The sequence below is a fragment of the Nannobrachium achirus genome (genome assembly GCF_963921795.1).
Source record: "Nannobrachium achirus genome assembly, chromosome: 5".
Taxonomy (NCBI): domain Eukaryota; kingdom Metazoa; phylum Chordata; class Actinopteri; order Myctophiformes; family Myctophidae; genus Nannobrachium; species Nannobrachium achirus.
The window spans coordinates 10,993,892-11,011,123 of record NC_137814.1 but is presented as its reverse complement, the minus strand read 5'-3'; the positions used below and the strand labels follow the sequence as shown (position 1 = coordinate 11,011,123).

General features: G+C 42.9%; 1 protein-coding gene across 2 annotated transcripts in view; it reads right to left on the bottom strand.

The window, feature by feature from the left end:
• Window positions 1–589: 589 nt before the first annotated feature.
• LOC308284719 (rho GTPase-activating protein 29-like) overlaps window positions 590–17,232 on the bottom strand; it is a gene marked incomplete at its 5' end in the record, with an annotated part of 64,160 nt that continues 47,517 nt past the window's right edge. For both annotated transcript variants that reach the window (XM_080725440.1, XM_080725441.1), the window contains 7 exons: window positions 590–1,871; window positions 3,749–4,040; window positions 6,437–6,669; window positions 7,593–7,730; window positions 8,535–8,723; window positions 10,879–11,042; window positions 14,541–14,639. In XM_080725440.1, the coding sequence (XP_080581566.1) occupies window positions 735–1,871; window positions 3,749–4,040; window positions 6,437–6,669; window positions 7,593–7,730; window positions 8,535–8,723; window positions 10,879–11,042; window positions 14,541–14,639 (2,252 nt within the window). In that variant the 3' untranslated portion in view covers window positions 590–734. The remainder of the gene's footprint in view (window positions 1,872–3,748; window positions 4,041–6,436; window positions 6,670–7,592; window positions 7,731–8,534; window positions 8,724–10,878; window positions 11,043–14,540; window positions 14,640–17,232) is intronic.

The window sequence follows — 17,232 nt, the reverse complement described above, 5'->3', positions numbered from 1 at the left end:
ATACAACAATGGCGTCGCAATTTGTTTTATTGCGTGGGTGTTTGTAATGCTTGGGCAGCAGTAATGCTGCAGCATTTAACAAACACAATATTAGCACATGTAAAGCCTGATTTATACTTAGTTGCACGCAGGTGTCACAAGCCTAAAGCAGTGATGTAAAGTGACTAAGTAAACTTACTTAAGTACAGTACTGTTTAGTAAGTAAAAGTTTGAGGTATTTGTATTTTATTTGAGTATTTCCAATTTCCAATACTTTTACTTCTACTCCACTACATCTCAGATCCAAATATTGCACTTTTACTCCACTACATTTATTTGAACAGTTACTTTGTAGATTTTGATTATCATTACAAAACACTACTTTTACTTTTGGTACTCTAAGTACATTTTGATGCCAAAACTTTTGTACTTTTACTCGAGTACATTTTTAATTCTGTACCTGTAACAGAGTAGTTCTATATTTCAGTATTGATACTTTTACTAAAGTAAAACATTTGAGTACTTTTGCCAAAAGTAGCAGATCTACAAACACCATGGTACGACTGAGCATAAATTAAGCGTAACACTTTGATGGTTCTTTTTCACAGATCTAGACCAATTACACTCACTCCCATATTTTATTTGAAGAAAAAAATAATAAGTGTTTCTTTTTTTTAATTCAATATACACTATGGCACAGATACATTAATATTTACACATTGTCATAAAATAAAATGTTTGGCTAATTAAAAGTTTCAGACAAAATGTGCCTCCCTGTGTTCGAGCTCCTGCAGCCGCCGAGGCCGCAGTCTTTGGTAGACGGGTTTAGCGTCGCCGGGGCTCGACTCCTCCGGACTACTGGGGGGTGGGGACTGAGGGGGCGAAAGGCCGGCCGAGGCCGCGACCTTGGGGTCGCCGGCGCCGTCCACGGAGTCCTGTGACTGGAGCCGCGTCAGTGGGGGGCTGGTGTGTGTGGCGGGGGAGGTGCTGACTGTCTGAGTGGGGGAGGAGGGCAGGGAGGCGCTGGTGTTGCTGCTGTAGGTGGTAGTGACGGTGGTGACCATGGTGGTCCAGTTGGGAAGCGTCCTGGCCCTGACTGGGGGTTTGTAGAAGGTTCCGGGAGGAGGCTGCAGAGTCCGTGGCTGCCTGAAGGTGATGGGAAGGCGTGGCGAGGATGAGCCGCCCGGAGAGCCGGCCGGCTTATCTGCCTCGCTTTCCCTTTTGGAAGTCCACAACGGTTTGACGGACACCGCGTAGGGGCTGTTGGGGAGTATGGTGCTGACGCTGCTGCTGCTCGTGGGCCCGGGGATCGACCCGACGACCGTAGCGACAGGGGTCGGGGGCTTCGCGGCGGAGCTCGCAGATGGCAGGTTCGCCACGATCATGGCCGTCCGGGGAGTGACGTCATAGTGCTTGTACTTCCTGTCCCAAGTCCGCCGCTGCATGGTTTGAGTGTCGATGAAGGGCGTGATGTAGTAGGTGCTGACCCTGGACGCGCCGCCGGGCCTGGGCCTCTCCGGCTCCGCCGCTTCCTGTATGGTGTCGGGGGCGGCGACCCGCCCGTCGGGGCTATCGCCAGCGTTCCGGCTGTTTCTCTCGTTGAGCTGGGCAGGGCCCGGCAGGCGCTCCAGAGGCATGCTGATTGGTCGAGATAGGAGTCTGGAGCGCGTCTGGTTGCGCATCTGGACCTTGGGGGCGACGCCGACGGATGGGAGGTGGGGGCTGGGACGGCCGAACACCAGGGTGGACCTCTGGACGTCGGCGTCAAGGCCGTTCAGCCTGTCCGGGGCCGAGCCCTCACTCCTGTCCATACCAGGCTGGACTTCCTGCATCTCGTCCAGTATGTGAGAGGACGGGATCACTGACGAGTGTCTCTTGTACACTTTGGCACTCTGTAGAGAAACAAACACAGACAGCAATGAGAAATCAATTGGAGGATGTTGATCCCAAGAATAGGACGTTTCAGACATAAATATTCTTTTGAAAATAATTCAAACATGTCTAAAGCTTGACTTATACTTTCCGTGCCAAAAATAGTCTATCCACCAGCTCACAATTGTTCGTGATGCACTATGATCTTGTAGATCTACTGTTTTCGGTACTTGAAGCCATTGTACGATGGGGTGATTGAGCATTAGAGTCTAAAAGCCATGCTAGCGAGTTTGCGGCCGCTTAAAGGAGTAGTTCACCCCTAAAATTACTTTTTTTCTATTCATTACTCATGCCATGGAGACTTGGTCTCAATAATATTTTTATTTTATTTTTTGCATTCCTAAGACAACATTTTGATTATAGTAAATGTATCCCCATTGATTCCGGATGGGGACCCAAATGCATCCAGACTCAATGGGGGTAAATTTATTGTAATCAAAATATTGTCAAATACAAAAGAATATTATTGAACTCAGGTCTCCATGGCATGAGTAATCAATAGGGGAAAAAAAGCATTTTGGGGTGAACTACCCCTTTAAGGCCATGCTTCTCTTTACAAAGGGGTTTGACTGACTGACATTGCCCTCCTAAAGCCGGCATCTTAGTCGCCTGGGCCGTGGAAGGCTTTACACCGCGGTGTAGTCTTTTCGAGTCTTTTTGAGTCATGAAACTACAACGTTACATCATTCCTCGCGGTGGAGAGCTTTACACCGCAAGTCCCAACACATCTCTCTGTTTTTACTATCAGACAGACAGGCTCTACACCCCGTTCACTGATTGGTCGATCTAGACAAGTCAGTCACGGTGTACAGGACTCCACCGTGAGTGACTATGATGTCCTGCACTTATTTTCTGACTTGAGGTGGAAAGCTTTCCACCTCAAATTTGCGGTGGATAGCTCTCCACCGTACACTCTGATACGGGCTTTAGAGCCCCAAAGGCTTTAAAGTGAAACAGAATAAAGTCTGAGAAAACATATCCACACACTAGAATTAAAGCTCCATCTATTTGTGAAGTTTCCACACAGAATGGGCCTTCCTCAGCCAAATCATTTTGGGTGTGCACACAAACACACCATAATTAAAAGAGCTGCAAAAAACAAGTGGACATGTTGGGGGAGAAGAAAGGCCAAGGGGTCACCGAAAGCGGTGTGCAAAGTTGACATTTTGGCCTGAGGGTGGCACTAACATTGAAGACCCTTGCATTAGGGAATTCTCCTCCTGGGAGAATGAAGGCACACAGCACATTCATGGCAGTCCAGCCAGTTATAGAAATAAATATTGTTGGGAGCAATATTGTTGTTTCAGACGAACAACCCACAAACTGACATTGTCATCCATTGACAGCCAAAAACAGGATGTCCTGGTGAACTGGCTGACCCGTCTTGCACACTTTCTATCCTGTCTTTCTTAATTGTATTTTCCAACTAACTAAGAGTAAAACTAAAAGGGAAACACTTATTTTGTAAACTGAAACTGAAATAAAAACAAAAGTAAAAAATATAAAAACTGACTAATACAATTTAAAATTAAATAAAAACCTAAAATGAATAATGCGATACTAACAAAAACCTGATATACGGTAGAATATTGCACGTAAAAAGTCTTTCATTCTACCTTTTCGGCTTCTTTAAATCAAGACTTTCCTCATAATACCTGAAAAACGATATATATATATATATATATATATATATATATATATATATATATATATATATAAAAAATAATAATACTAAACAAAAAACGTACTACTCACCCACTCAAATTAAGTACAAACAAAAAAACTAATATTTCAAAACTACGATAACTCCACGCGTGCCCGCTAACCCGCGGCTCACCTCTTTAATGTCCACCAGAGACGTGGAATGCCTGCTGAGCCTCTGCTCTTTCTCCTGGGCGCTGAGGGAGGCCTGGGGGGCGCCGCTGGGGGGCGACTGCGACGGCGACACGTCGAACATCACGTGGAAGTGTCGCACCAGCAGCTCCACCATCAGGGCCTGGTACGGGTAGTCCACCAGGGAGGAGAGGGACACCTCGGCGTCCGTCTGCCGAGGCTTCACCAGCGTGGGGCCAAAGATGATGCCCAGGTTGCTGGCCGTCATCTTGTTCTCCTCCGCTTGCTCGGTCACTCTGAGGGCAGGAGGGAGGCATTGTTGTTTTTGACAGCAAATTTTTATTCAGTTTTAGTCATAGTCTTTTGCAGAGCCGTTTCTGGGCCCATGGGGGCCCTAAGCGTGATTCTGCTATGGGGCCTTCCTGCGGGCCCGCGAAAAAATAATAGGCCTAATATTTTTTATCATTTTTTAATCCATTTTATAATGGAAATATATATATAAAATATATATATATAAATGAATAAATACAAAACGACAACAGGCAACGTATTTTTGCAATGTTTGAAAAATAATAGGCCTAATATTTTTTATAATTTTTTAATCCATTTTATAATGGAAATATATATATATAAATACAAATATATATATAAATGAATAAATAAAAAATGACAACAACAGGCAACGTATTTTTGCTATGTTTGATTTGTTCTTTTCTTATTTAAATAAAAAAATGAAAACTTCCCCATGGGGTGCTGGAACACCTGCAGCACCCCTAGTTCCCACGCACTGGCAGAGTCCTGCACAGTGGCCACTGTGCCAAATTCACTTTCACTTTCAGCGGTGTGGATGCTCGGAAGCAAAGAAAGTCACCACAGTTTGATTTGATCATTCCTTCGTCAATTATGAAGGGATTTAAAAAATTAAAACGTCTCCATATTGCTTGGGAAGTCTACTTCGCAGAGAAACCGTGGCATTTGCGATTCGCTAATCGCGGGATTTCGCATCGCGATTTCGGTTTGAAAACGATTAACCATGCAGCAGTAGTTCTTTTCTGCTGAGGAGGGGGCAGTGGGAGGCCTTTTTGGTCGCGGGGCCCTACGCAGCATGCGTAGTCTGCGTGTACGGTCCGCCGCCGCTGGTCTTTTGCATAAAATGTCATTTTGTTTTAGTCATAATTTAGTCACCTGAAAAGTTTTAGTTTTAGTCTAATTTTAGTCGACTAAATATCATATGATTTTAGGCGACTAAATCTACAGTTGATTTAGTCAACTAAAATGTATTTTGGCAGGCCTTGATGGCATCGTAGTGACTGATTTTACACTTGGTTGCGTGCTGAAAATAGCTGATCTACAAGCTCACAACGCGTCGCGCTACGATGCGTTGTGAGCTTGTAGATCGTCTATTTTCAGCATGCAACACCTGAGAGCAACCAAACATAAAATGACTCTCTTCTCCACTAGTACCTCCCTAACTTTTTAGTCTGTTTTTTATTTTGTTGACGAAATTGTCAATATATTTTGTCTTAGTTTTAGTCATCACAGCTTAGTTTTTATTATAAAAGTAAGAAAGCCTTCTGGGCCGAAATTCGCCTTTAAGGGTGAAAGAGATGATGTTTGAAAACTGCGAAAGGTTTCCTTTTTCCCGGATGTGAATTCTTTTGTGATGTAGGAAAAAAAAATCTCATGCAGCACCCATGAAAAATGTAAGGTCAGTGTAAGTGCCATGAACATTTGTCACCCAGCACCAGTCATGTGAGACACAGGTACTTTTCTCTAGTTCCTCTGTGCTATGAGGAAATGTAGGCTCTGTGCTGCTTACATAAGTCCATTATGAGGAAGTCTGATTATCTGTTCATCTGTGCGGACAGACCTGCTGACAGAAAGACCAATGACCACATCTGAACGTTGGTTCACCGAGAAGGCGACATAATCATCCAGGGGTTCTCCTTCGCTGCATATTACAATTGTGATGAATTGAAAACAATGTGGGCTGGGCAGGCACGTATGCTGCAATTCCCGCTGAACTTATTCAGTCACAGTTTTGAATAGAATTTGAACAATACCAACGGTTTGTTACTGGCATGCAGGATTATCTGTAAGGCAAGAATAAACCTTGCTTCTGCACGTTCCCTGGAACATTGTGTCCCCAGACAGTTGAGATGTTGGAACAAAGGATTGTGACTTCAGCATTTCTTTTTCCGTAATTAATTATGGTAAGTTAATTGTGTTGCCTTACAATCGATCAAACTAAGCCTTTAAATATCTCTGCCCTGGAGAGATGACTTAGAGCAGGTGTCATTTTAATGGCGCGTTGCCTCAAGGGGAGTGTGTCGACATTGCGACATAGCATCTGTTTGACGGTTCATCCTTTCGACGCGGGTGAATTTGAACCTGGTGAAAAGCTAACCTGCCGACGCGGGTGAGTAGCTAACCTGCCGACGTGGGTGAATGCTAACCTCTATGCCTAAACCTAACCCAAACCCTAACCCTAACCTCAGTAACCGTGACGCAGGTGAGTGACGCAGGTGAGTAGCTAACCTGCCGACTCCCTTAGTCTAAATGATGGGACGTAGGAATAGCGAGATTTCCCTGCCTCACAACACTGTTTAGAGGCCACAGAGTGGAACAAAAGTGAGCCATGCATATTTCCCTGCAACGTGGTGCGTGTGAATGATATGAATTGCGCTCTCACCTGTGCAGGTGTGCTATGAGGAAGTGCAGGGTCCTGTGGTGGGTGGGAGGCAGCTGGCGGAGCAGGTCTCGGATCTTGAAGATGACTCTGTTGAGCTGCATGGGGAGGGAGCTGGGCTCCCCTGGAGGAGCCGCCCGGGCAGCTTCAGCCTCCTCCACCAGCGCCCGCTGGCACTCCTTGGCCAGGCCGATGATGTCGTTGTAGTATCGGTACAGGATGAGCGGCTCTGGCAGCTGCACGGGGAAAAAGAACCAATGCATTTAGTTTCCAGGGCAAAAATTCACTCGTCCGAGACAGTTTGCCCTCCTGGCCCCCAAGTTGTGGAATAAACTCCCTGTCGCACTTAGAACAACGGACTCACTCGCTAGCTTTCGCCGTGGACTGAAGACTCACCTCTTCAGACTCCACCTAAACCCTTAGCACTACAGATAATCAATGACCATACATGAAGATAGTTAGCATTTGTTTTTAGGTTTTTTTTTTTAGAACTTTGATTATATTGTGTTTTTTTCTAGATAGATATCCATTTTCACTTGTTATATTGCTGTTGATGTACTGACATATTATCTTGTGATGTTTTGTATCTGCTTATTGTAAGTCGCTTTGGATTAAAAGCGTCTGCTAAATGCCTAAACTGTAAACTGTAAACTGTTTGGTTTATATAGTGATTTCCCTCTCCTAGAGAAGCGTTCCAATTCAAAACAAAACAAAAAACTATTTCAACAATGTGCCACGTTGAGCTATTTTTGTTATTCATCGCACGATTAGGTATATAGGGCTTAAAGGAGTAGTTCACCCCAAAATGACTTTTTCTCTTTTGATTAGTCACGCCATGGAGACTTGAGTTCAATTTTGAGGGTGAACTACTCCTTTAAGTGGTTCATTCATTCATTCTTATACACTAAGAAAGTGCTTCCAGGGGTCCTTGAAGCTAAATTATTGATAGTTGCGAAACAAATGCTCCTTTACAGGCCTGTGAGTCCAAGAGTGTACACAGTGAAACGAAATGGATCCATTGGTACACGTGTTGAGTTATACCTTATGGAGGTCCATGGCCTAATATACTGTACATTCATACCAAACCGAGGGTCACTGAAATTAAAACGTTTGAGAATATCTTTCATATTGTAAGTGCCCCTCCACCAATGAGGCTCACCTGTCTCAGGTACAGTTTGAGAACATTGCTGATGTCGTGGGGTGAGAGTTCCGACAGCTCCACCAGCTCCTTGCCGTTCTCGAAAGCCTGACAGAGCTTCTCCACCCGTGACTTGGCACCGTTCACCCGATAAATACCCTGGCAGGAGGGAACAACGGCTTATTGGTTTCTATTGAAACTCATTTACCTTGTGGCAAGCATTAAGGGCATTACAGTATATAGTATACAACCCATTGAAACTGGGAAAGCATCTGAGTCGTTTTAGATTTTTGCGTAGGCTATTCAAAAATAGTAGACGTACAAGCTTATACATCTGCTATTTTTGAACAGTTTTGAAAAATCTTAAAAATGTGAGAACTACACATTTAGAAGGCATTTGTAGAATCGGCCTCAGGTCTTAATGGATGAAGGAGCATACCATACTCCCTGCTCAAATTTTTATGTTTTTCTTTAATTCAATAATTTTCTTTATAACTCAATAAGGTTTATTCTGCCTATTCATGACCGTTATTGAAGTCTGACGCCTCTCAAAACATATTGTAAACACCACAGAATCACATGACACTTTACACACTTGCCACGCTATTGTGATGTTGTGCTCTGATTTAGGACCATTGTGCCATAGACTAATCCCCCAGAGTCCCATGCATATGCTGTACATGCGTATGGGACTTACCTATGGATTATGGCACAATGGGCGAAATCCAAGTGAGAACACCAACATCTTTTGATCTGTTGAACTTTTTGCTGTTTAAGATGTGTTCTGAGAGGCACCAGACTTCAATAACAAAATTGACAGGCTGATACCTCTCAAAAAAAGGAAAAGGTGGCTTTGAGGAACAAAGTCCTAATAAACATAAGAGTGACACAAAGTACCCACATGACAAAAAAGACTGGTGTAGTCCTATAAAACAACAGCATTGGGACAACGGTTAAGTTTACCTTGATATTTAGCGCTCGGCTCTCAATCTCAGACGTGCACTTCTTGATGATGAATGGGATGCCGTCTGGGCTGTTCTTGGCTGCCTGGGCAAAGTCTATACCAAACAGATGAAGTCTGCCCTGCAGCTTCTTATGGCCGCACTGGATGGCCAGAGTCTCCAGACATTTCTTATGGCATGCCAGGGAACACTGGACGGGGAGGGACACAAAAGGAAACAAACAGCGAGTTAGTTGCAAATATTAAGCAAACAGCATAAATGGGTCAATACTGTATATCCAACAAAGCCAAGGAAGTGCATTTTAAATTACTACACCACATTTATCCAACAAATAGCTTAATTTCTACATATGCTGACATTGATCCCTCTTGTTCATTTTGTAACCAAGCTCCAGAAACGACTTCCCATTTATTTTTCCTGTGCAATTTCACGGGTAAGTTTTGGTCAGATCTAGAAGCCCACTTTTTCAATTCGGTCAATCTAAATTATTCCTTTAACCTCAAGGACATCATTTGCTACTACAGCAACCCAGACAATGACGAACTTGAATTTATTTTTAATTTCATTACTCTTTATGCTAAATTTTTTATTCACAAGCAAAAATTCGCCAAATCCGCACCTATTTTCACCCACTTCAAATTGGAATTCAATCTTCTAATCAAATCACTAGATCTAGTAAATAACCAAAAAAATGTAAAATTCTTAACTTTGTATAATCTTCATTTTCCCGATAATATGGTTGATAATATGGTTGTACTGTTGATTTTTGTCTTTTTTCTTTCCTGTATGTCATGTTTTTATTGTCTATTACCTGTGCTGTTTGAATACCTGAATATTTTGTAAATTGTATATTCTTCAATAAAAAAAAGAAAAGAAATGGGTCACATTTATTTCAAATGCTGCATTGTTTTGTGTTTCCTTTGATGGCAGAGAGACACTGGTTTTATATTACGTAAATGAGGGATAGCTTCCCAATCCAACACGTCTATTCTATTCTATTATAAAAACTGGAATCAAATCAAATTGGCTGTTGAATTCTCCGCCCCAAATTGCCATTGTGTCTGCTTGAAAAAGCTTCTTTGTTAGCTTCATGCCCTGCTAAGCTGTGTTAGGCCGCCTACTGTTTTCAGATACAATGTAGTGATTAACAGCCCTGCTCCTGGAACCTCATGGAACCCTGCTGCCTCAGCCTGCCAAGAGCCATGTCTCCTATATGTGGGTCCAAACTTTAGCGTTATTTTTATAGGAGAATGGCCATTCCGCATGTCTCACTAAAAAGTCAGTTTAGAAAGTTGTTCTTGTTACGGTGAGCTCTATACTTCCCTACAAAGGCAGATTGCAGTAACTACGTACAATAATTTCACTAAAAATGGGTTTAAAAGTGTTACAAGTGGTCAGCCAAATGAGATATCAGGGGTCTTCAACAGGGGGTCCGCGACCCCTAGGGGGTCCGCGGAGGTACTGCAGGGGGTCCGGCGAAATTATTGCTTAAAAAAAAATTAAAAATAAAACTTTTTTTTTTTTTTGCTTTTTTTCATTTTTCACATTTATGTTAAAAAATAAATCATGATTCTATCCATTTTGAATAGCTTGAATACATGATTACTATGCAATTGACAGATTGTTGATATTATTGACATTGGTTCTCAGTTAATAAGTAGTATGTTTAGAAATGGTAGTGGTACGTCCCACCCTGCTCGCTGTAACTTGTACATGTTTAAAATAAAAAATATGTCGTAGCCCCGACCCCCCCACCCTATGAGGTGGTAGGGGGTCCCTGCTCCATCTCCCCATCAGTTTGGGGGTCCCCGGCCTGAAAACGTTGAAGACCCCTGAGATATAGGCATATAAGTGATATTATACTGATTGTATATCTGTTCTTGAGCTAATTGTTCATCCCCCAATATCATGACGGCTAATTTGACCTTTGGGCGACACAAATAAAAACGTAGTTACTGCACTCTGCCTTCAGTATATTCCTATGGTAATCATTGCTGTTTGCTCAGTTACAGGTGTCTCCCTGCCCCCTTTTCAGGTGAGGATACCAATTTTATCCAATAAGGGGAGAGAACTCATACACCAAGACAAAAGATAAACATGTGAAATTGGAACCAAGCAGACAATGAATAAAAAAATACAAAAAATTGGAAGTGGTCTGGAACTGATACATGCTATTTGTGGAGTTCTCTACAGCTCTCCTACTATACAACAAACACTATAGTTACTCTCAAAATGAAGAACTTTCGCTTTTTAACAAACCCTTAATGTTTTACATAAAACATATCACGCACACCCACTTTAATCACATGACTCGTCATAGTGTGTTATTTCCTAAGGTGTGTTACCTCCTCACACTCGGCTCCGTGGAACACCACCAGGCTGTCACACTCCCTGCACTTGGACGGAGCTCTCAGCTTCCTCAGCTTGTGCGTCTGGGCAGCCTTGGACATCTGGGCGTTCCTGAAGGGACCTGGAGAGCTGGCCGTGGCCGTCACCATCTCTGCCAGACCTGACAAAGCATTGGACACATAGACAGACAGAGGACCTTGGTGAGGAGAAATTACTATAGACAATTTGGGCTTGCTGGTGCTAAAAATACTCACTCTTAACAATAAGCACTCTTATCCAATTGCTCCGCCGTCCTATGACTAAACCACAACTCTGTGTCACGGCTGAATTAGAAAACCGGGTCAATTTGAAGGGACCTTTGTTGAGAATAGTTGCTCGCTGACGATGTGACTATATATATGGCAGGCCTCAGTCTACAGCTGGATTGGCCAAACAGCACGCCTGTTTATACATACAGCAATTTTTTAGAATTACAGCTTATTTTGTCATTATGTTTTTCACCTGGCCTTATGATACGTTATGAGCCTGAATATAGAGTCAAGATGCCATGGCACAGGCCTGGTATTTAATGTTTTGAGTACAGCTTGTTACAGGAGCATTTCCTCTCTTATCTTTGTATACCGTATCTATGCTTTCTCCCTGCTTTCCTCAGAGGACTGGACTACTGTAACATCAACCTGAATCTTTAATGTATTTCTCCCGCGAGCTCATGTATTAAACTTCTACCTCATAATGCGAAGTGTCTCAGACTCTGTTTGCCTCAACAATGACTAATTGATGCAGAATTCCTTCAACGATACTCGTGACACATCGTCATACACACTAATCTATGCATTGAATCTGCAATCCATAAGCTGCAAGCGATCCGAACCCGGTTCTCCCGTGAGGGAGACCAAACTTCTACTACTCTTCCAAGAGAAAATCCCCTCTTTGTCATGAGAGATAGGAGCTTATAAGCTTGAGGCAGTGCTACTTGTCAATCAATAGGTGTCCTACCTCAGTGGTTCTCAACCTTTTCAGGCCGCGACCCCCAAAAGAATCATATTTTAACTGGGGACCCCCCACACTGACGAGCACTAAGAGTTGAGGAATTACATTTTGTAACACGGTTCTATTGTGAAAATAGCAGATCTACATGCTCACAACGCCTCGCAACGCAAATATTTGACAATTTGGCCAATGTTTAATTTGTCATTTTAGAGGTATCAAAAAGCTCTTATATTGTGACTTTAGAAATGTGCAGATACCTTCTATACACTTAAACGTTATGTTGGTCTGTTTACTGTTGAGTGAGAAAACAACGTTGCACAATAAGTTAATCATCTGGGGACCCCCCAAAAGTATTTGGGAACCAACCTGGGGGTCCCGACCCACAGGTTGAGGACCACTGTCCTACCTGACACCAGGGTCTAAATGTGTCAATGGAAGAGTAGGGAGACCACCTCCAACCACTGCAGGTGTGCTAGTTATATCGTATCATTCACGACAGAAATAGAGCACGGGTCAATGTTTAGAGCGCAAAGCTAGACCTTAATGATGAAACGCCTTAACGTCTCCGACGATTTCATTAAGGCTATATGAACCCAACCACAAACTAAGCACAAAACCTATTCTATCAATTCAGTGCCACAAGGGAGAAATTTAGGTCAATGTTAAGCTGCTTCTGATCCTGCAAATGACATTGACTAAAATAAAAATAACAGGTTAGCTAACAGGGAGAGGTCAGTGCGGAGACAGGAACTGTGAGCCGAGGCCCCGCGCCAAAACCAACATGGACCCCATCTGTGCAGCTGTGTCCAGTGTAAAACCAACATGGACCCCATCTGTGCAGCTGTGTCCAGTGTAAAACCAACATGGACCCCATCTGTGCAGCTGTGTCCAGTGTAAAAACAACCAACATGGACCCCATCTGTGCAGCTGTGTCCAGTGTAAAAACAACCAACATGGACCCCATCTGTGCAGCTGTGTCCAGTGTAAAAACAACCAACATGGACCCCATCTGTGCAGCTGTGTCCAGTGTAAAAACAACCAACATGGACCCCATCTGTGCAGCTGTGTCCAGTGTAAAACCAACATGGACCCCATCTGTGCAGCTGTGTCCAGTGTAAAACCAACATGGACCCCATCTGTGCAGCTGTGTCCAGTGTAAAACCAACATGGACCCCATCTGTGCAGCTGTGTCCAGTGTAAAACCAACATGGACCCCATCTGTGCAGCTGTGTCCAGTGTAAAAACATTACCAACATGGACCCCATCTGTGCAGCTGTGTCCAGTGTAACAACATTGATGTAAGACCAGTCTACCCCCAACCTCTCTGTCTCTCTCTCTCTTAGATGAGGAGAAATGAAAAACAAAAGAAAACGTTATATTAAAAGAACGTGAGAACAGTGACAGTGCAGGTAACAGGGGAAGTAACGTGAGGTTGAACACCTTTACAAGGAAGGGCAGCTACAGGTGTGTGAGCCTATGTGGAATGCAAGACTAGTGAGCTACAGTACCTGAAAATAAATAAAACTGTACCTTAAAGCTACACTCTTTCATGTGCTACCTCGGGTTCGAACCCGGGTCTCCTGCACACACACACACACACACACACACACACACACACACACACACACACACACACACACACACACACACACACACACACACACACACACACACACACGTACGAATGCTACAGTATGTGGTGCGTGGAGGCACCGTAATCTCTCTCTCTATTCTCCTTTACTTCCTCTACTTCCCTCTCACACATGAGGACACGCATAAACACACAGTGTGGTTAAAGGGGAAGACCACGCATTTTCAATATTGAACTATGTCATTAATATACCTTAGAGGAGTTGTGTGGAAATAGAAAAAAAAAGTTCCCCCCCCCCCCCTTCTGTGTTGCCTAGAACTGGAGGATTGATTTGGGGGGTTTGTATTGTAAAGTACAACTTGATGACATCACACCGTTGTACTTTACAATACAAACCCCAAAATCAATCTTCCAGTTCTAGGCAACACAGAAGGGGGGGGGGGGAACCTTTTTTTATTTCCACATAACTCCTCTTATATTAATGACATAGTTCAATATTGAAAATGGGTGGTCTTCCCCTTTAAGGCACATACCACTTGGGCTTTAAAGCCTGACATCAAAGTCTCTGGTTTGATTCCCGGACCAGAGATCTGTGCTACTTTTCTTGAATAATATATTTGGATGTATGGAAAGGAGCTGACGTCACTTACAGAACAGCCTGTGATTGGGCTAACACGGATTTCTGGCTAACACGAAGTGAAATGTAGGAGCGGTTTGCACCGCTCAAAACATAACTGTACAGATAGGCATCACATTCTCTCTTCCGTGTTATAGTTGGATCTTATTAATTCTCTCATACACAGACTGACACACACACACCCACTTGCGCACGCGCGCGCGCGCGCGCGCACACACACACACACACACACACACACACACACACACACACACACACACACACACACACACACACACACACACAAACAAACACAAACACACCCACATCCACACACACTCCCGCACACACACATGCGCGCGCGTGCACACACACACACACACACACACACACACACACACACACACACACACACACACACACACACACACACACACACACACACACACGTGTCCCTGTACCATTGTCTGATGGTGAAGGTGGTTCTCTCTCGTCAAGGTCGTCGGCAGAGGACATGGTGCCAGTAGAGGGGGTTCTGGGTAGTCTGCGTTTGAAATCACCTGTGAGAGCCAATCAGAATCACAGAATGACTGGTGACACCAGAGTACAATAACATGTGCACTAATGTGTTATTAATGACACAGACACACAGTTTCACTACGAAAAGCAGAGTTCATTTCATTCTGAAAGTATACAAATGGACAAAAAAGGAGTGTCCATTTGTACAGTTACTACGATGTGAGCTTGTAGATCGACTATTTTTTTGGCAAAAGTTCTGCCCCAGGATAATGGATTTTGATTATTGCGATGATATCGTAAATCGCGATTTCTTTTGTCACAATAGTCGCGATATGACATTTTCATATGGTCCCATCCCTAATACAGTGAGAGATAACAAGTGCAGCCTCCATTCACAGTTAAACAGCACAACGTTGGGTTAACCACACAGGATCGACACTGTGACGCTCTACTTCCCTCTCATTCTCTGCATCATGGCATACATTACTCTAGTTTCATTTATGTGTGGTTGTGGTTTTAATTTCCTCCTGAACTTTAATGCAGCTTTAGATGCAGTTGTGTTGGTGTGGGGCAGCCGTATCTGAGCGGGTAGAGAGAGCTGTCTGGTAATCTAAAGCAGGGGTTTTCAAAGTGGGTGACGGGGCACCCCGGGGTGCCGCAACGGCAGTCCAGAGAGTGCCGCGAGATCATAATATTTGAAATGTATTTGATGCGGTATCGGTACTCGTGGTATCGGTACTCGCCCCGATACCAGCCTATTTTGCGGTATCGGTACTCGTCTGATACTGCTCACAAAGCGCCCGAGTACCCTGTGTGTTCCGTCACTTCGCCTTTCTCTCTCTCTCTTAAAGTATCAAAAGTAAAAATACAAAATGTTTGAGCATAGCAGATTTAGAAGATCATGCACAGTACAGGAATTTCCATGGGCTAAACCTGAAAAAATAAGTGAAATGTGTGGCAGTTGTGCCATGTTCTGGGAAATCAATGCAATTTAATGTGTTATATACAGCCAGAAAGTGAGGAACATCTGATAAAAAAAAAATATGTCTTTAAAACGTAATTTAAAGACATTTTGTATTATTAATTGTACTCGTATCGGTACTCGGTATCGGCGAGTACTCAAAATGAAGTACTCGTACTTGTACTCGGTCAGCAAAAAAGTGGTATCGGGACATCCCTCTGGACATTTAAAAATATATTTAGTATCATTTTAAACTTGAAGTACAAAGTTATCCTCAGTCAGTTCTAACAAAAATTGCTATTATCTCAATGTTTTCTTCGCAACATAATCACTAAAATATCGTCACTGTCGGGCAGAAACCTTGTATTTCCAAGTTACAAGACCGTTGCACAAAACTAGTGAAAACAGCAGATCTACAATGCGAGGCGTTGTGTGCTTGTAGAGCTGCTGTTTTCACTAGTTTAGTACATATTTTAGATGATAAATACAAAACGAACGGTTTCCACCCGACAACGACGATATGCTATAAATATAAGGTGCTGGGAGTGAAAATTATAATGTAGGGGTGCCTCGGATTAAAACAAATATTTATGGGGTGCCCTGAGACAAAAAGGTTTGGGAACCCCTGATCTAAAGCAGTGGTTCCCAAACGTTTCAGATCGAGACCCAAAAGATAGATTAGATGTTTACCCTGGACCTAAACTAGTGAAAATAGCCGATCTACAAGGGTTAGTTAAGCACTTCGCGCCGCGTTGCGAGCTTGTAGATTCAAAATTATTAATATTTTTATTCATGGAATTTGTTTCTTAAAATGTATGAAATACATTTTTAAATTATATAAAAAAAGATATATATATATATGAAAAACGTTTGAAATGTATATATTTTGGGGGATTTTCTTTGAATGTAGGAAAAGAAAATGGGATTTTTACATGAGTCGTGGCCCATAATTGGTCCGTGACCCAAACATGGGTCCTGACCCACTGTTTGGGAAACAGTGATCTAAAGCTGGGTGAAAATGAAACTGAATGTCCCCTGCAGGATTAACAGTCTGTCTCCCCTTCTGGTTCGTCTACCTGATGCATTTTCACATTAGATAGATAGATACCTTTATTATCCCAAGGGGGAAATTCAGTTGTCCAGTTGTAGCATAGCAGTATACAGTATTTACAAAGTTACAGAGAAGTAAGAAAAAAGATAGATAAGAGTAAAAGAAAAGAAAAAAAGAGCAGTACAGTACCAATAAAGAAAAGGTGCATCAATAGAGGGGGCGAATAATATATAAGTATATATACATAAAGTGACTTACAAAAAGAGACCGTAACAGTCAATGCTAGTTAGTGCAACAAGTATCTCACAGACATTGTTAAACAAAGCAGAATACTCAGAAACTACCAACACAACCTAATAGTGCAAAGTCAAAGATCAGTGCGAAAAAACTAACAAAAAAAGCAGTTCAGAGAAGAACATTACTAGAGGTGCAATGTTCTTATAAGCTCACTTATCGTTTTTCCTTCAACCTTTTGCAGTGTATAATGTACATGTACCGGTATTTGGTCAATAAAATACACCCTAACCCATGTTCCTCATTTATTTCTATTTTGACAATGAACCGTATGTATGTCTGACATTGTGTCCGGTTATCCGACTCTGTTCTTCCTCTATTCTCTATT